The sequence below is a fragment of the Peromyscus maniculatus genome, chromosome 21, assembly GCF_049852395.1.
Source record: "Peromyscus maniculatus bairdii isolate BWxNUB_F1_BW_parent chromosome 21, HU_Pman_BW_mat_3.1, whole genome shotgun sequence".
NCBI lineage: Eukaryota > Metazoa > Chordata > Mammalia > Rodentia > Cricetidae > Peromyscus > Peromyscus maniculatus.
The window spans coordinates 71138726-71158916 of record NC_134872.1 but is presented as its reverse complement, the minus strand read 5'-3'; the positions used below and the strand labels follow the sequence as shown (position 1 = coordinate 71158916).

Below are 20191 nucleotides of genomic sequence, written 5' to 3'. Positions count from 1 at the left end.
ACTGGAAGGATTAGGACGTGTGGTGGCCTTGTTGGAGGAGGTGTGTCACGAGGGGGTGGGTTTGAGGTCTGAAAAGCCCACAACAGGCCCAGTCTGGCTTGCTATCTGTCTCCCATCTACAGATCAGGATGTAAATAAACTCTCAGCTACTGTTCCAGTGCCATGCCTGCCTGCCTGGCTCCCCACTCCCCGTCAAGATGATCTTGGACTAACGCTCTGAAACTGTAAGCAAGCCTCCAGGATTAAATGTTTTCTTACATAAGTTGCCTTGGTGTCTCTTCACAGCTAATAAAACAGTAAGGAAGACAGAGTCAACTCTGGAGGGCCATTCTCCCACTGTGGCACCCTGGGGAGCTGGCCTTAGGCCACGGCTAAGCTTCACCCTTTGTGCTGTGGGATTCCTTCTCTCTGGCTCACAGACAGAGCTTTAACACACCCTCCACTCTGGTTCTGTCTGGTCTGTTCCCTGGGAAACCTCAACCCATCACTGATCGGCCGACACCACCACCTGGCAATGCCAACACATTGTTGAAGTCTCTCTCTCTTGCTTCCCTCCCACACCATGCTTGGTATATAACCAGGACACTGTCCTACAGTGACTGGCCAAGGCTCAGACCTGGCCGGCTGGGCTCTTAACACAGCTCTGCACTCCTGGCAGAGGTGCCACCTGCAGGGGCCTCTCTGCCTGGGGCTTTGGCGTGGTGGTCCTTCTTCCTCAGGTATCTCTAGAAGATCACATGCAGAAGATGGAGAGAGCCTTGAATGCCAGCACCCCCTCCAGTCCCCTCTGCTTTGCTGCCTGCATCCCCCCCCCCCCCGTCCCATAAAATGGCGGGAAGCCTTTGTTCAGAGCACCCTCAGCAGGGAGAACATGCCCCACTCCCTACAGATATATCTGACCTTTCCTGGCGCTGTTCTGTCCCTATAGGGACAAAGGAACAGCGGAAAAACATCAGCACTTCTGCCTTCTACCTGCACTGTTGTCACGAGGGGTTTGAGGTTAGACCATTACCAGTCACATACTCTATGGGAATGTCTTAGAGCAGACCACAAGGACTACAGTGCCTACAGTTGCAATGAGGGGGTTGAGGCTAGACCATTACCAGTCACATACTCTACAGGAATGTCTTAGAGCAGACCACAAGGACTACAGTGCCTACAGTTGCAGTGAGGGGTTTGAGGCTAGACCATTACCAGTTGTGATGGTTAACACTGACTGTCAGCTTGACAAGACCTAGAATTACCTAAAGCATGCCTCTGAGGGATTATCTTGATTAGGCTAATTGAGGAGGGACACCATACCTTAAATGTGGGCAGTGGCATTCTTTGGGTTGGGGCCCTGGAATGAATACAAAGGACAAAGCTATCTGAACTTTGGTATTCATCGCTCTCTCCCTCCCAAATGCAGGTGTCATGTGACTAGCTTCCTCCTCAAACTCCCATACCACGACTTCCACGCCAGGCTGCACTGTACCCTGGAACTGTGGACCAATAAGCCCTTTCTTCTGTCCATGGTTTCTTTTGCCAAGGTGTGTCTTCACAGCAACAGAAAAGTAACCCAGACACCGGACACGCCGCAAGAGAATGCCTCAGTCACAGTGCACACTGCAGGTATCATAGTGGTCTTGTGAAATCGTCATGGAGCTGAAATCTCCCTTTGCCCGGGGACACTGCCGTAGCCCCTGTGATAAGAGCAGGAGCTCAATGCGTCACTTGAAGTTTGTGGTGACCCACTTTGATGCTCAATTGATAGACTCTATCAATGGATCACAGACTACACCGTGCTGGATAATGCTGATAAAGCATGCCGCTGCTTCCGGACTTCCTTGTAAGTGTTCCCGTGTTACTCTAGAGTGGTTTCCTTCTGCTCATGAGCAATGTTGACCTCAGAGCAGCATGTGGTGTGGAGATGATGCTTTTCCCTGCTGTACTGGGCACTGGACACTCGGCAAGCATCCTCCTCCTCAGCCACAGCCCTCTATTTGCTTTTTATTTTGAGTCAAGGTCTCCCTAAAGGGCCCAGGCTGGCCTCCCACTCACTGTGTAGTCCAAGCAGACGTCAGTGTTCTCTCGGCCTCTATTTCCTGAATAACTAGAATTACAGGCCTGCAGCACCAACCCCGGCATTACCACAACTCTTAATTGTGGTGTTTCTTTTTGCTTGATCGAAATATTCATTTTGATTTTTCAAAAAATTTGTTTAAAAAATTCTCATACAATACAACTTGATCATATTCTTCCCCTCCTCCAATTCCTTCTAACCAAAAAACATAATGTTTATTCTCTCTCCCTCCCTCCCTCCCTCCCCCTCTACCCCCCCTCCCCACCAAACAGGAAAACAACAACAAAAAATCAAAACAGGCAAACTAAAAAAAAAACAAACAAACAACCACATAAGACAAAACAAACAAACAAAGCAAAACACACACACACACACACACACACACACACACACACACACACACACACTATCCCACAGAATCTGTTTTGTGTTGACCAACTGCCCCTGGGCATGGTACTGGCCCTGGAGTGTGGTTGACATGCACAGTGACATTCCATTGGAGAAAACTGATTTTCCATTTCCCAGCAGGTATCACAAAAGGTTTATTTTGATTTTTAAACTTATGCAGATCTGTCTATATGAGCATGTTCTCAATGATGCCTGCAGGGGCCAGATGAGAGCATGGAATCCTCCAGAGCTGAAGTTGTAGGAGGTTGCAAACCAACCAGTGTGGGGGCTGGCAACCATTTTGTAACAGCAACAGTGTTTTCAAATGCTGAGCCATCTCTCCAGCCTCTCTAATCTTGGGTTATTCTGTTCACCATAGTGCTGGAAGCAACAGGCTATACTATACAGGCGATCAACCACACCACATACAGACACATACAGATATACAGTACAGCCTAGATTTTTTATGTATGTGCAGAGGGTGAACATGTATGTGCATGTATTTGCAGGCATGTGTGCAAACGCATGTGTGTATTGGCCAGTCTTAGGCATCACTCCTCAGGAGCATGAGTTGCACACCTTGTCTTTTTAGACAGGGTCTTTCATGGTCCTGGAGCTCGCCAATTAGGCTAGGGTGGCTGGCCAGCAAAACCCAGAGATCCTTTGCCTCTGCCTCCCCAACACTGGGATGATAAGCACATGGCACCACTCCAGCATTTTTACATGAGATGAAAGGTTTTGAATCAACTGTCTATATCCACATACTGGAATGTAGTGGGTAGCCATTCCAGCTTTGATCTGGAAGTTCCAACCCCCATTGAGGCTTTGGTAACTGACACGCCTACAAGGCAGGGCCAAGGGAGGACCATGAAGACCCGAGATGCGCCGGCTCTCTTGGTTCCTGGACACTGGACACTGGAGGTAGACTGAGTTCTCCAGAGAACACCACTGGACAGCATCACACCTTTCCCAGACCCTGTAAACTATCCCTTCACTTGTAAGTTACCCCACAAAATAAACCTCCCTTTTAACTATGTGGAGTGGCCTTAATAATTTCACCAACACTGGGAAAACAGAGAAGTACCAAATAAACCCAAAGAATGAGGAATACAGAAAGCAATAAAGGTTAAAAAAAAAAAACAGAGGTCAGTAAAACTAGAGCTGGGAAGGACACTCAGTGGGTAAGGTGCTTGCTGTACAAAATGGGAGCCTAAATTCCGATTCCTAGCACCCACATACAAAGTCAGGCATGGCAACATGGACCTGCGACCCCAGCAGTGGGAAGAGAAGATGGTGGTTCTCTGGGGTTCACTGGTCAGCCAGCCCAGCTGAATCAATAAGGTCTGGGTTCAGTGAGAAACTGTCTCAATAAGATATTACGAAATAAAAGAAATACCTGATATCAGCCTCTGGCCTCCATATGTGCCTGCATAAGCATGCATACTCAAGCACATCTTCATGAAACCCCCCCCACAAAAGACATTCGTGAAATTAAAAGCAGAAAACCAACAGAGGGAAAAGTTGGCTTTTATATGGAAACTTATTGCTGTAGTAGTTTCCTAAAACACACACACACACGCACACACACACACACACACACACACACACACACACACACACACACACACTACCTATATAAGTCTCCCTATAAGGAGGGGAAATACCCCTAAAGTAGATACCACATGCTAGCAAATAAAAACCTCAGTACCAGGATTGGGTTACATAATTTTGTAGCTGTTGGTCATATGTTTGAATGCTCAGTTACCAGAAGTAGCATTATGTGAAAGGACTAGAAGGATTAGGAGGTGTGGCCTTGTTGGAGGAAGTATGGCCTTGTTGGAGGAAGTGTGTTGCTGGGGGCGAGCTTTGAGGACATGCCATGCCCAGCAGGTTCGTGTTTTCTCTCTCTCTCTCTCTCTCTCTCTCTCTCTCTCTCTCTCTCTCTCTCTCTCTCTCTCTCTCTCTCTCTCTCTCTCTCTCTCCCCAGATCAGGATAAAGCTCTGAACTAGCTTCTCCAGGACTATACCTGCCATGCCTGCCACCCGGCTCCCCACCAGGATGACAATGGACCACGCTTCTGAAACTATAAGTAAGCCTCAGTTAAATGCTTTCCTGTATAAGAGTTGTTGTGGTCATGGTGTCTCTTCACAGCCACAGAACAGGGACTAAGACAGGTCCCATCCATAGACTCCCAAACACCATAAGGCTATTGCCATTACTCTTAGTTATCTTCCAGACCTTGACAATAAGACCCTAAGGCTGAAGACACCACAGATGATTTGACTCATAAACATGGCAAAATCAAGTGGGTACTAACCTGGAAGGTTCAGCCCTATGGACTAGCTTTCATGGTGCTGGGAGGTGCAATCATGCCACTGGAGAACAGAAGTAATCATCAGTCTCACCCAACTGTGAGCACTATGAGCTAGAACAATGACCGGCCTGGCTAGAGATACCAATGGGTGCAACAATGACGTGGATGTTATGTGAGTAACAACGCTTTCTGATTGGATTTAAGGCTCACTCCGTGAGATGAAAGCCATACCTGGCACCATTAAGAGGATCACAAACTCATGGCTAGACAGGTCAGAGACCCCAGGGGAGAATCTACTACTATTACTGTGACAAATGCACATAGTATTAAAATGACTCCTAATGACTTACTGCTCTACCCATAGACCAGCACATTTCTCAACCCTCATCAGAGAAGCTTCTTGCATCTGGCAACTAACACACAGACCCACATCTGGTCAATGTGTAGAGATTAATAGACTCTGGAGTGTTCAGCCCTAAACAGGACATCTATACTACATCTCTCCTCCCAAGAGCAGACATTCTTTGCAGAAAAGAGGGTACAAAGATCTGAAGAGCCAGAGGTGGTAGAAGAATTCAAGGAAAGAGTGTTTTCTGGACATACCAGGGAAGCTGCACATAAAAATGCACAGTGATTGTGAGCATGCACCAGACCTGCTTAAGCTCAAGGTAGGAAAAAAAAATCCCAATATGGAGGGCAGATGGAAACACAATCCCTTCGCTGATTGACATCTGACAGCAGATGGGAGAGGGAAAAGTAAGTTTTCTTTGATGGTATGACCCATTGCAGACTGACCACATTCCCAGGAATGGTGAAAACTGCCTGTCATAAAAGCACTTGGGAGGCAGAGGCAGGAGGGTGCAAGCTCAGTGTGGCTACAGGAGGTCCTGCCACAAACACACACCTTTAGACCCCTGTCTACAGCCCTCAGGTAATGGCCTCTTGGCTCCTGGCTGCGCCCATCCTGTCCTGTGTTCTGGACTCAGATCCTGAGGCCTTCCAAGCACATGGCTGTTGGACTTCTTTTGGATTTGTGTCCTGAACGGCTGGTGATCTCTATGAACAGAACAGTTGTTCACAGACATGTTCTTACCAAGTGGAAGATGCAGAGAATCCAGAGTTTGAGTTGTTTCCATTTGTCTGTCTAGAGTGCAAATCAATGAACAGTCTTGTGCCTACCAGGAAAGTCTATCCAGGCAGGCGAGCATTCTGTGTTCACAGAGGGGCTGCAGTTGAGACTACATTGAAGCTACACACTTTCTGTGACTGTTGTTTACATGTCTGCAATTCAGCAAGGCCTCTTCCTCCCAGTGAACAGTGGTGGAGCAACTACCTCATTCCAGGTAGTATCCCCAAATTTGATATAAAACCCCTCACTGTTCCAAGTGGCGTGCAGATAAACAAGCACTCGGGCAAAATGAATATTCTTAAAATTACCAGGAGTTAAGGATATTGATCTTCAAATGGCTAAGCAGGGGAAACAAAACAAAACAGAGAAAGTGTGCAAGAAATAACTTGAAAAATTTAATCACTTTGTGGTCACACAGTTTACTTAAAATGTTGATGAAAAGACTAGTTTAATTGTCAGTCTAACAAATACTGCTGTATCTTGTAATTTTTGTGTGTGTGTATATAGTATATATGTGTGTGTATGTGTTTGTGTGTGCATGTGGAGGCCAGAGGTTGATGGTGGGTTTCTTCCGCTACTGCAGTCTGCTCTTCTTTTCCAGACAAGGCCTCTCACTGAATCTGTTCACCAAACAGCTAGACTGTCTGGCCAGCAAGCTTTAGGGATTGTGTTGGCTAGTTTTATGTCAACCCGACACAAGCTAGGGTCATCAAAGAGGAGGGAATCTCAACTGAGAAAACGCCTCCATAAGATCTGACTGCAGGCAAACTTGTAGGGCATTTTCTTAATTAGTGATTGATATGGGAGGGTCCAGCCCATTGTGAGTACTGCTATTCCTGGACTGGTGGACCTGGGTTCTATAAGAAAAGCAGGTTGAACAAACAATGGGGAGCAAGCCGGAAAGCAGCACCCCTCCATGGCTTCTGCATCAGCTCCTGCCTCCAGGTTTGAGTTCCTGTCCTGACTTTATGATGAACAGTAATGTGGAAGTGTAAGCCAATTAAAGCCTTCCTTCCCCAACTTGCTTTGGTCATGGTGTTTCACAGTAGCAGTAGAAACCCTAAGACAGGGATCCACTTCTCTCTCCCTGCTCCCAGTGTTAGGGTTACAGGTATGTGCCACTACACTTGTCTTTTAGGGGGATGCTAGGGATTTGAACTCAGGTCCTCAAGCTCGTGCAGCCACCTCTCCAGCTCCTCATCTCTGGTTTACTAGTGATGAACATATTTATAGATTTTTTATTCTACGTGCATATGTCCTTCTTCAAGTTATACGGGCTTTCTGATGGAATAAGCTAGAATTCATGCTTATGATTATAAAATGAATATTTATGTTTAATCAAACTGAATCATCATCCTGGCAAACCTTCCATGGTGAGGTAGAAAGGCAACTTGGAAGATAATTTCTGCAATTTTCAGGTAAATTAAAACTCTGTGCTAACTAATGAATACTGAACAGATGCCAAGGTCATTTCAAAGATAAAATCCCGAGCTGCTAATTACTAACCATATTTTTTCCCACACTCTTTCCACTGTCCTAATGTTGCAAGCAGGCTGTGTGTTCAGTCAGTTAACGAATGTTTTTACCTTTTTTTACTTTGAGATGTACTGGGACAGCTGCAGAAACATGAAAGTTGTATAGTTCTCTCCAGAGAATTATTTATTATGCTCATACCTGCCCACAGCTCGATGAGTATTTATTTATCATTCATTTATTTAGGCAGGATGTCACTAATGCCCAGGCTGGCCTTGAACTTGCCACTGTCTTCTTGCTTCAGCCTTAAGTGCTGGGATTGCAGGTATGTAAATCACTGCCAGCCTAGTGAGTTGGTAAGTAATGTTTTGAAAAAAAAATTATACTTAGTATTTATCTAGCATTAAATTTAGTATTAATATTTAATATTTAGTATTAAATGCTATATTGGTTTCAAATGAAAGAATTTGACTTTTGCTCTGTTAAAAGTAGAATTTCTCTGTTCCTAATACGCAGTGGTAAATTGCTGTTACTTTCTGTTTAATAATCCCGGACACCAAAAATTCAGAATCATCTCTTGGCTCTATGTTGATCTTGCTATGCTCTTTATAATTAAAACAAACAAATAAATAAGCAAAAATAACCCTAGAAGTTTCTGACGTAGGAAAGAGTCAAGATCCTTTACAACAACCACATTTATTTTAAAATATTTTATTGTCAAGTTGCTTAAATAGGTAAACAAGGTGATGACTAGGTGAGCAAGTGTGGTTGCTGCCTAGGTACGAAGATCTGAGTTTGAATCACTAGCATGCACATAAAAAGCTGTGCATGAGCCTATCTTAGCAGTACTCTGGGTACAGAGACAGGAGGACCAATGAGTTTTGTTGGCTGCCAGCCTCGTTTTTGGCTCGGTGAGAGACCCTGTCTCAGGGGAATACAGCAGGGAGCCAAAGAGTAGGACATGGAACATCTTCCTCTGACTCCTGCATGTGCAGAGGTGCACATATTGCCATATACAATCACACACAGACACACACACACAGCAGTTGAGCATTCTTGGTCACTCCTGACCCTATCTCAATCTGTGTTCAAACTTGACAACTTTTAATAAAGATGAAGTACTAAATGACAACTTTTGCACCCATGTCTTTGAGATTTTCCCAGAAGACCTATGGAGAGTCATAAAGTATTTATTCTTTCACCCTGTAAAGGAAACTAATACTGAAATTTGTGTGAGGTGCCACTCTTGATGGATGGCCTGGGAAGAGATGCTCAGCTTTTCCTAGGATGAGGCTGGATGGGTAAAGTGATCAATATTTCAGGAACTATACAATCTAGTGTGTTTCCTGGACACATGGGGGTGTCCTGGCTGTCCATGAGATAGGATGTCACTTGCCAGAGTCCTGGTGCTGCTGTGGGTGGCATCAAATAAAGGAACGGGGTCATCAACCATCATGTCACTCACTTGCAAAATACTGGCTGGGTCTCACCTTGGCCTCTTTAAACTTGAGTCTAGCTTTTTTACCACTCAGTGGTTTACCATAGTGAGTTCCCGTCACTTCCCTAGAGATTGCGAGGGCACACAGTTGTTCAGCCTCATTCCATCCTCACGAAATCTACAGCTGCCCTTCACTTCGTGTTAGTGTGTCCTGACCACGTGTGTCCTTGCATATTCATGACATAGCGTGGTTTAACTTTCTTCAGAACTTTCCATTTGAAATCCACCATTGTATTTGTTGTTTTTCTGTTGCTGTGATAAAATACTCTTTAAAAAGTAGGTAGGGGGCTGGAGAGATGGCTCAGAGGTTAAGAGCACTGCTGGTCTTCCAAAGGTCCTGAGTTCAATTCCCAGCAACCACATGGTGGCTCACAACCATCTGTAATGAGATCTGGTGCCCTCTTCTGGCCTGCAGGGATACGTGCAGACAGAACACTGTATACATAATAAATAAATGAATGAATGAATGAATGAATGAATGAATGAATAAATCTTTTTAAAAAAAAGTAGGTAGGGAAGAAAGGGTTTGTTCTGGCTTACGGTTCCAGAGAGGGCTCATCACAACCACACCCAGGGAAAGCATGGTAGCAAGAGTGGGAAGCTGGCTGATCACACCACACACACAGGAGTCAGGGGGAAGGAACAGGGAGCAGGGCAAGGCTATGCAACCTCAAAGCTCATCCACCAGTGACGTACTTCCTCCAGTAAGGTTCCGCATCCTACAGGTTCCAAAACCTTCCCAAGAAGGTTTGGAGATCAAGAGCTCAAACCCAGCCGGGCAGTGGTGGCGCACGCCTTTAATCCCAGCACTCGGGAGGCAGAGCCAGGTGGATCTTTGTGAGTTCGAGGCCAGCCTGGGCTACAGAGTGAGATCCAGGAAAGGTGCAAAGATACACAGAGAAACACTGTCTTGAAAAACCAAAAAAAAAAAAAAAAAAAAAAAAGAGTTCAAACCCATGAGCCAGTGAGGGACTCTTCTCTCTCAGACAGCTACAATGACTAACAAGGTCATTACAGCCACTGACATCCTTCATGCCTCATTCATAAAACAGCTGCCTTGCTGCCGTCTCATTCTGAGGCTTCAGCTGCCAGCTTGGACGTTGATCCTTCCACAAGAAGATGGGCTCAGAGTTACGTGAAAAGGATCCTGCCAGGGGTTTTCAGGTGCAGGCTCCTAACTAAGCTAGGAATTGGAGAATTCTAGCGGAAAATTGATGGCTGCAAGCAGGATGGGGCTGAGTAAGAATTAAAGAAGACCAAATGATGGGGTTGAAGAGACGGCTTGGTGCGTAAGAGCATTTGCTGTGTAAGCATGGGGACCTGAGTTCAGTTCCTCAGCACTCACATAAACAAACAAACAAACAAATATACAACAACAACCACAAAAACCCAGGCATGGCGCCATGTGGGGGCAGTATCAAGGGGACCACGGGGCTGGCTTGGCCCTCCTAGCTCGAGATTCAGTAAGAGACCCTGTCTCAAAGGAGTGAGAAAGAGAACAGTAGTCCTCTGGCCGGGCATGTGTGCCTGCACACACATGCTCACATATGCACTCCACCTCTATGCACACGCACAAGGAAAACCAAGGAGCTGAGAAAGGATGACCCTGGTTTTTATTTAGAATACTCTTGACATTTCAACGCAGTATTTCTGAATGCACAAAGAGCTCATTTTAAAAATGAATTATCTTTAACTCACCAACAGCCATTCAGACCTTGCTTTTGTAAACGGAAACCAGCATTTGTCTACGTGATACGTTTTCTCTCTTCTTTACCACCCCCAAGCCAGAATTTGGGAATTCTTCTTGACTCTCCTGAGTTTTGTGAAAACATAATTACAGGTTCAGTAAGAAATCTGTCTTCCCTCGTGAGTCCTCACATCTCCTCAAGGATCTGTATATAGTGAAAGGTAGCTGGGGGAAGGATGGATGTTTTCTTCAGTGCTGTGCACAGCTCACCAGCCCTCTTGTAAGCAGCCTTAAAACCATCAGATCACACACACACACACACACACACACACACACACAGAAAGGCAGAGAGACAGACACACACAGAGACACAGACAGGCAGACAGACAGACAGACAGACACACACACACACGCACGCACGCACGCACGCACGCACGCACGCATGCACGCACACACAAATTGTCATGAAAGTAGAAAGAAGGGGATAATGGAAGTCGGGAGTGAACAAAAGAGAGTAGGTAATGGGATGAATACGACTGAAGATATTGTCCATGTGTATAAAAATATCATAGGCTGGGTGTTGGTGGCGCACGCCTTTAATCCCAGCACTTGGGAGGCATAGCCAGGTGGATCTCTGTGAGTTCGAGGCCAGCCTGGGCTACCAAGTGAGCTCCAGGAAAGGCGCAAAGCTACACAGAGAAACCCTGTCTCGGAAAACCATTATATATATATATATATATATATATATATATATATATATATATATATATATATATCATAATGAAATCCATTGTGATGTATGCTTGATAAACACCAATGTTTAAAAACAGTCATGTTCTCCTTGTTAAGAGGACATCTACGGAAGACACTGAATACACAACCCCACAACCCAAGCTGAAACAGCGTGTTTGAGAACGATGCTCTGTTAAGTAAAAGCACCTGGGTGGGTGTAAACCACTCTAGCAGCCGTTATGGAGAGCACCTACAAAGCCTCCCCGGAAATGCTCGCCTCACAGGTTCCCAGCTTCACAGTCTAGAAAGGGAAAGCCACGCTTCCTAGCAGGCTGGGAGAGCTTAGTGTATTTTGGAAACACCAAGAAATGAAGAATCTTGGCCTTGAGATGGCTCAGCTGATAAAGCTGTCCACCACCAAACCCAAACACCCGAGTTTGATCCCTGGGGTCCACATGGTGGACGAGAGAAAGACCCCTGCGAGTTGTTCTCTGACCTCCAACACGGTACTATGGCAAGCGCATGCCGAGGTACACACACAAAATAAATAAATAGATGTAATCTTTTTAAATGAAGTGTAAATACTCAGAACGTTGATCTCAAAGCAAGAACAAATGGAATTTACAAAGATGTATAGGTGCTGCAGTTGGTGTCTGGAGGGAAGTTCTTGGCTTGGCTTCCTACCTGTAAACGGGAAGATTCCATATTGTCAGGATTTCAGTTTTTCCTAAACTACTTCACAGGCTAAGTGGAAATACCCATGGAAAGATTAAAAAAGGTACAGAATAGCTGAAATAATATGGAACAAGAACAAACTGAAGAACCACACTCCTACAGGGCTTTTGAAAATGGTACTGCATTAGTTATTTTTCTGTTGCTGTTACAAAATGCTATGAACAAAGACAACTTAAGGAAGAGTTTATTTTGACTTACGGTTCTGGAAGGATCAACACCCACAATGGCTGGGAAGGCATGGCAGCAGAAAGCTGAGAGATCACATCTCAACCGTACACAGGAATCAGAGAGAGTAAGCAGGGAGACAAGGCTATACAACACCCTCAAAGCCCACCCCAGTGACATACTTCCTTCTGCAAGGCTCCACATCCTGAACATTCCTCGACCAATCCAAACACCACCACCAGTTGAGCAAGTGTTCCAATACATGAGCCTATGGAGGACACTTTTCACTCAAAACACAATAGGTACAAAAAGAATCAGTGTAGAAACGATGATCTCTTCCTTCCTGCTGTGGTCTCTATGTAGCCCAGGCCGCCCTCCAATTCTCAATCCTCCAGTGTGCTACCATACAGATGTGTGCCGCCACACCCAGCTGAGAACAAGAAGTGGTTCTACCACCTCCAGTGTCTACGGTGTGCCCTGAGCAGGTATTAACACCACCATTGATGTATCAGCAAGCAAGGGCCTGGTAAACATCCACCTGCGCCAGGCATGCAGCTGGAGTTTGCAGAAGAACATGGAAGAAGCGTGAGTTCCCTCTGCAGAAGAAATCACACAACACAGGCCGGGTCTCAAAGCCCACGAGGTGAGTCGGTCAATCTGCCCAGCCCTGGCAGAGAACGATGTTCATCAGATGACATATCCAGAGCAGGGATGAAAAAGCCACAGCCAAGTGACAATGAGGTGACAGCTGAGAGCTCCGGAAGCTGCCGGGCTGGGGGTGGGGATAGGGGCGAAGAGAGGAGGGGGCAAAAAGGGGCAGTGGGAATTCCACCCTGGAATCCACATTCCTTTCTCAGATGCTTCTCATGGGGTCTCCACAGGACGATTGGGGACGTCTCAGTGGAAAATGTCTACACTCGACACTTAAAGTTTGGGAAGTAAGAAGGTCCTAAAATTCCTACGTGTTTTCATCAGTAATGCCATCTGCACTCACTAGTCAGGTGCAAATCCAGGCTCCATTTATTATTCTTATGTGTCTTTCTGGGAACTTCCAAAACCAATTAGCAATAATGTAATTGTGCGTGGTGGGTGTTTTTTCTCCTTGAGACAGAGCCTTATGTAACCCAGGTCTGCCTCAAACTTATCGGACTTGGGGTGCTGGGGATCAAACCCAGGCCTTCGTGCATGTTAGGTAAACACTCTACCCAAGGAGCTACATCCCAGTCCCTGTGATTAATCTGACGATCTGCTAAGAAATTCCTTCCTGGCAATTGTCTTTCAATTATCAGGCACAGGCTTCGTCACAGAGCCATATAACCAAACAGAAAACAGCAGGCAACGAGTACCAGCTCTCTGGGAGTGTCCAGCACAAATGGACACCTCTAACCTCAGTCACGGGGCTTCACAGAGTTTAGTGGGCAAGGCTTATGGAGCCTTGAATGTGAAACGTCCCTCGAAGCCTCTTATTTTGGACACTCATTTGGTGGCTTGTAGAGCTACTCTGGATTGTATGGAGCCTTTTGGGAGGTGGAAAGGGGCCAGAGGAAGAAGTTCACTTTGGGGGGGGGGTTGTGCGGGAGGGGGCTGGGAAGGTTATATCCGGCCACTGTTTGCAGCCTGCTGGCTTGCTTCCCGGCCAGCTGTGATGTGAGGAGGCTTTGCACACACTTCACGGCCATGTCCTCCTACCAGGACATCCATCTGCCATCGCGAACCCAAATAAACCTTTAGGTTGCGTCTACCCGCTATGTTATCACAGAGACACAGGAAGTGACTGACATAGCATCGGGCATTTGTTGCCACAATCTTAAAATCATTTATAATTCATTCCTTATTCTCTCTGCCCTTGATTCTATAGAAAACCAGTGACCAAATGAACGCCATACTGAAGGAACCGGGTCAGGTCAACGTTTACTTGTAGTAGAGGGGACAAAGTGAGTTCATCTGTTTAGTTAGAGAGAGCACCACCAACCAGGTCTTGCTCAAGCTAAACTGTGATGTTGCCCCGCCCCCAAGAAAAAACCCAAAGGGAGGAGTCATGAACCTCTTCCTGAGGAACGAGGAACGGTAGGTAGCTAATGATGGATGGAGGAAGCAAGACATTTTTTTTTCAGTACTGTAGTCACTAGTAAGGGGCCCATAACCCTGTACCCATGATCCTGTGATTCGGTGAGCAATCCTAATCAAAGTCATTGGTTCATTACACACACACACACACACACACACACACACACACACACACACACACTGGTTAAATCCCCCCCCATCTTTTTGCCTATCTCTTCTATCCTGATATTGATTTTCTCCTCCCCACTTGAGACATAAACACAGACTGTGATTTCAAATTCTGTTTTGTTGTAACTGCTGAATTCATAACCGTGGAGAATGTGTGAGCTGCCAAAAACCACAATTCCAATGTGCCTACTAAGCCTGCTCCACACCCAGTGGAGACCCATCACATCACATCAATCCGGTCTCTTAACAGTTCAGACAGCCAGTCACGGCCGTTCACTGATCCTGTGCAGGCCTTGAAACATGCTCATTCCTCTTTCCTTCTCCCGTCAAGTGCTGCGCCCTAGCAATCTTCCTCCAACCAGATCTCTTCATCTAAAATGAGCATCTATAGCGCATCACTGAAGGGCATGTTTTCTCAGTTCTTCCCAAGGATGGCACATAGGTAGTCACACTGTAGGCGGGAAGAGAATTAATTCACTGAGTTCTGGGGCTGTCTCTGCGATCGGGGGAAGTTCTGCCTAGGAATCTAGATGAGCAACTGTGATGCTGTCAACATTTTGCACAGATCCAAAGCATCCAGAGAAGGACCTTCTCATTTTAGCTCCCATTCCAGGTCGGGTGAGGCTTGATCACCACAGCAAGGAATAGGGAGTGGGGGGTGGAAGTGGAGCAGGAAGGATGTGAAAGTGACTAGAAACGCCTTCCCGGTACCTCTGGATGCTGCCTACATATGCTGTCTTGTCTACATACCTAGCAACACCCTTCCAGATACCCCAGTGGTCCTGTGTCATGTGGGGGATCTGGCATTTGCTTCTGGGTCTCAAACAACCCTGAAGCATAATGTGGCTCTCTATTCTGCTGTCACATGTTGCTGGACAGCTCAGACACACACACACACACACACACACACACACACACACACACACACACACACACCAGAAGCAGCCCTGTGTCATGGTTTACCTTGGCCCCCACTCCTGGCCTTCAGGTAGATGTCACCACTGTCTCTGAGACTCATCACCCTGCCCTAGTGTTCCAGACTGGACTTGAGGGCCCTCGGATATCAGGATGCCTAACGCATCCTGCCACCTCTGCAACCCCGTTCTGTCTGACTGGTATTCATATGCCTGAGACAGAAAGACAAGGGAAGGGGCACAGGGCAGCCCGAGTCACTGGGTCATCAGAAAAGAGAGTCTGGGCCGGTTCTGCAGTTCTAGAAGCCAGAGGAAACATTACCTTCCAACTTCAAAAGACGAGATTTGCTTTGGGGGAAAGACAGCAGAAAGGGCTGTTTGCCAAATTGTTTAAAATCTCTCTTAGGTTATTATCTACCTTGCTACTCTCAAAATAGGTTCTATTTAAGCTCAAGAGGACAGAGAGTTTCTGGGGAAGTCATCAAGGCATAGGAGGCCATCACAGTAGAAAGTGTGAAACCTGTAGCCCAACACACCAACAGTTGGGATATCAGACTTTTCTGAACGACACGTGTCTGTTTTGGGAGAGCACAGATGGGAGTCGTGGAGTCCTAAAAACAAAGGTCTGACATCTTTCCTGCCCTTTTCCAAGTCTACTAGCTACAGAACGAGGATCATGTCCCTCCCTCACGGTCTTACCACTCTGCTCCGGCAATTTTTATTCCACTCCTCCCCAGTACCGTCCTTGCTATGTCCTGGAGGTGGGGGTGGAGGTGGGGGGAAAAAAGGGGCCCCCCCCGCTGCCCGCACTGTCCCTTTACTCCCGTCTGGCTTCAATGCACACTTCAGTCTCATCCCTACACCTGGGTGGGGCCAGCAGTGTTCTCAGGCTGAGTGCCACCGGACAAGGAATAACGGGCACACCACCTCCCTGATTTCCCAACAGCCACTGTCTTCCTTCACAGCACCAACTCACTGCGGAGTGTGCAAACGCTGAAATAAAAAGAAACCGACCCAACAATTAACCAAAGACAGATGACCACCATCCACGAAGTCGCTCTGGACTTTCTCACTCCTTACTGAGGTCCAAACTCTTCCTCCCTGTTAGTACCCAGAATTCTGCCCTTCAGGTACATCGGGCGCACTAGGGGGCACACAGGACAGGGAGACGCCAGAGAATCCCAACAGGAGAAACTTCACTCTTGTTTCAGAGCGCCCAGGATGCACCAGGCTGGGCGACTCCATCTGAGATTGGGACCCACACACTCCCCAGCAGGTGGCTGCCCACACGGACAGGGGGCAAGGGGCTGCAGTCAGTCAGACACTTGCCGTTCAAGCTGGGGTCTAGACGAACCAACTTCCAGTCTCACCTTAAGCACCCCTGTCGGCAGCTGCAGCAGGGACGGGACAAACAAGGAGTCCCCTGCTAGAAGCTGGTCAGAGAAGGGACAGGTGGTCGGGCAGCCATAAGCAAAAGGCTGCAGAAGGGTAAAAGCCGTGGGGAAGTGGGGGTCAGGAGATGGGAGGGGAAGCTGAGAAGGGCGAGGGGAGGCTGCGGCGAGGCCGGAGGGTGCGGGAGAGCAGGCGGCGCCCTTACCCGCCGAGGCCGAGCGCAGGCTCTCCAGGCTCCGGGAGCGCGACGGGGCGCCGCGCATGCCCGCAGCGCGGCCGCCGCACACCACGCCGCTGCTGTCCGAGTCGGAACCGGGGGAGAGCCCCGTGCTGCTGCTATTGCTGCTGCTGCTGCTGCTGCTGGTGCCCAGGTCGCCACTGGTAGGACCGCTCGACTCGCTAGAGCAGCGCGGCGCCCCAGGGCAGGCGGGCCCGAGCTCCAGCCACAGGCCGGCGGGGTCCGGGGCAGCATCCCCGCCGCCGCACGGCCGTGGCTCCGGGCCACCCGACATCGCGGGGCTCCGCCGAGCAGGCTCCAGGGCCGGCCCCGGTGCGGGCGCAGGACCCCGTGTGGGCGCTGCCGAGCGGCCACCCCGCAGGGCGCAGAGCGCGTGGGCCCCGCTGCGGGTCGCCGGCCGGCCGGGCGGGCGGCGCGCTCTCGCCCGCGCGCACGCAGACCTGGGGCGCGGACGCGGGCCCCGGGCCGCCCTGGGTCCTCACCGCGGCCGCCAGCACCGGCGCGCGGGCGTCGGGGAGGAGGCGGCGCCCTGCTGCTTTGCGGGCGAGCGCGAGGGCGGCTAGCTCCGCAAAAGCTAGCACGGTATCTGTGAGGTGCAGTCAAGGGGCCCCCCGCAGCACTAGATGACACCTGGGGCCCCACAGCTGCGCACGCTGGCCTGGGGACGCGCTCGCTGGGCGCGCCCTCGTGCACAGGTGAGCGGCCCCACTCCGGACAGCAGGGGTGACATGAATGGGCCCTTTAAAATAGTGTTACAATTCGTGTCAAACAGTTTGACATCGCGGGAGCACGGCGGCATTTTCTGACACTCTGGGGCCTTGTGTGCGTTCTTGGAGTATGCCTGGAGGATGAGAAGCCTTCACAGCAATAACTAATTACGAAATCAGAGGCAAGATGGTGGGAACCACGTTGGTCTCATCTGGAGGCTGAGAAGTGTGAGGGCAAGTCCTGAGAGAGGTTGATCATTAGCTATTGACTCTCTCTTCCCTTTCTCTCCTCCCTGTCCTCCCTCAGCAACAGCATTCTATGTTCTTGGGAACTAGATCCACTCCAAAGTTCTACAGGCATTTCAGATGAGAACAAACAGCAAAGAGCAGGCTCTTGTCCTTGCATCGGAGGCCTTATTTCTTGCGGCCACCTCCATCCCTAATTGGCATGTGCTCTCTGCTCCACACCACCAGGAACCTTGTATGTTCACAGATCCCAGTCGCAATGCCCTGGACACTCAGGGATGGCAGCCTTTGGGGGTTCTCAGTTAGTTACCAGCTCTGAACGATTCTGGTGTTCAGTTTCACTTGATGGACATTGGAGAGTGTCTTATCCATGTCTCTGGTCTATTTGACTAGTTTGGGGGATGTGGGGAGAGCTTGTGCACTCCCTGGTCCCTTTATACCCAGCTCTCATACTTCAGACCCTGTCTCCATTCTTTCTTGACCTTGGGAAGAGTAGCTTCTTGCTTCCCCAGTTCAGTCTGTCTGCACGGAGAATCGCCATCTGTGTTCTCCTAGGCTGTCCTCTGAAGAAATCGACAAGAAGGGCCCTCTGCTGTCCTGTCAGCATGAGTCACCCTCCCTCCACGTTGCCATCTGTGCACAAGGCTTGCGGTTCTACCTCTAAGGTGGAGGCTGGTTGTTTCTCCATTACTCTGTGTATGGAATTCAGCTACAGGCTAACCCACAGAGCTGCCAGAGGGAGCCTGAGAATATAAACCACATCAGGTCATTCGCCTGCACCAGTTCCTTCCAAGGCTTTTTTTTTTTTTTTTTTTTTTTTACACCCCAGATGACCCCCTAAGACCTACATGCTATGGCTGCACTGATTGCTGTACCACCCCCACGCCATCACCCCTGTCCTTTACTCTCTCCGCTCCAGCCACAGTGGCTACCTTGCTTGTTCTCTTTGCCTCTGGGCTTTTGCACATACTGGAGCTGAGTTGCTCTTCTCTCTGCTGTCTATGGTATTGGTTCCTCCTCACCTTCCACATCTCGGTGCATATCCTTCCTCAGCTAGATGACAATAAACTTGCTCCCACTGGATAGCCGTCTCCTGTTTATCCCTTTTCTGACACAGGGACATGACACCTTGCCCAGTAGTATTCCCAGAGCACTGGCCACAGGCTCCATGTTCCATGAGCAGCTGTGGAGGGATGGATGGGACCTGGAGCTGGGCAAAAGGCCAGCTAGGTAGGAGAAGGGGGGGTGTCTTTACTCTTTCAGGCCAAGACTTTGAGGAGACTGGAGTATATTCTTTGAGTGTATGGTGCCAGGGATGCATGTCAGGCGGCAGAAGCTTGAGCGGTCTAGCTTATATAAGCTAGCAAACACCACATTCCCTACAGGGAGTCCAGTTCCATTTCAGATCTCCCTGAGACTTTAGTGGATTTCAGGTGGCCAGTCTCAGCTGTACTATGGGGAAGGATGGAGGTTCCTGGAGGTGAAAAGTCCAGCATGGGAACGAATCTGGTTTTTTTGTTTTGTTTTGTTTTGTTTTCCCCACCACAGCAATGATGACCATTTGTCTGTAGGGTAGAAGGAATCATAGGATGATCATAGGATGCTGCTGCCCCACTGTGAGGAGATTCCACAAGCCCACTGTTACGGTTTGAATAATGCCCCCATCTGGTGGTACTGTCTGCCAGGTTATGGGACCTTTAGGAGGCAGAGCCTTGCCAGAGGGATGTGGGTCAGTATGGGGTGCCTTTGAAAGTCTAGGAAGTCTCCAGTCCTTTCCTGCTTCATGTCCACTGGGGTCCTCCTCCACATGCTTGTGCCTCGATGATGCTCTGCCTTCCACCCGGAATCCGAGCAGCCAAGGATCGAAATCTCTGAAACTGTAAGTAAAAATAAGCCCCACCCCCTCCGGTTGCCATGTCAGGTCATTACTGAAAGTCTGACAAGCCCTTTGACATCTGTCAGTCTTATAGGCTTCATTCCCGATAATGTTAAGGTGGATGGGAAAGTCCCTTGCCATCGCATAGTAGGTCTACACATTTTTCAATGATGCATGTGGATAGTGTGTTTGTGCATGCGAATACATTCATGTGTATGTTTATCTGTCTGAATTAACAGTGACATCAGCATGCATCAGAAAGCTCAGCACAGAGGGGCCGGTATGGCTTGATGAGGTGAAAGGTGGAAACAGACAAGGTCGGAACCTGTCTGAGCCTGTAGGTCCATTTCTGTCCAGTCTCTCTCACAGCTAACCCAGTGTGTCGGTTTCCGCTGGTCAG

The 20191-nt window shown here is 48.4% G+C and overlaps 1 protein-coding gene across 2 annotated transcripts in view; it reads right to left on the bottom strand.

The window, feature by feature from the left end:
• Positions 1–17324, bottom strand: part of Arhgef4 (Rho guanine nucleotide exchange factor 4) — a 66316-nt gene extending 48992 nt beyond the window's left edge. Inside the window, exon 1 of one of the 2 annotated variants that reach the window (XM_076558458.1) lies at positions 16930–17324. In XM_076558458.1, the coding sequence (XP_076414573.1) occupies positions 16930–17236 (307 nt within the window). In that variant the 5' untranslated portion in view covers positions 17237–17324. Of the gene's footprint in view, positions 1–16702 lie in introns of both variants that reach the window. The other variant, XM_076558459.1, reaches the window with a different exon arrangement.
• Between the last annotated feature and the right edge of the window lie 2867 nt (positions 17325–20191).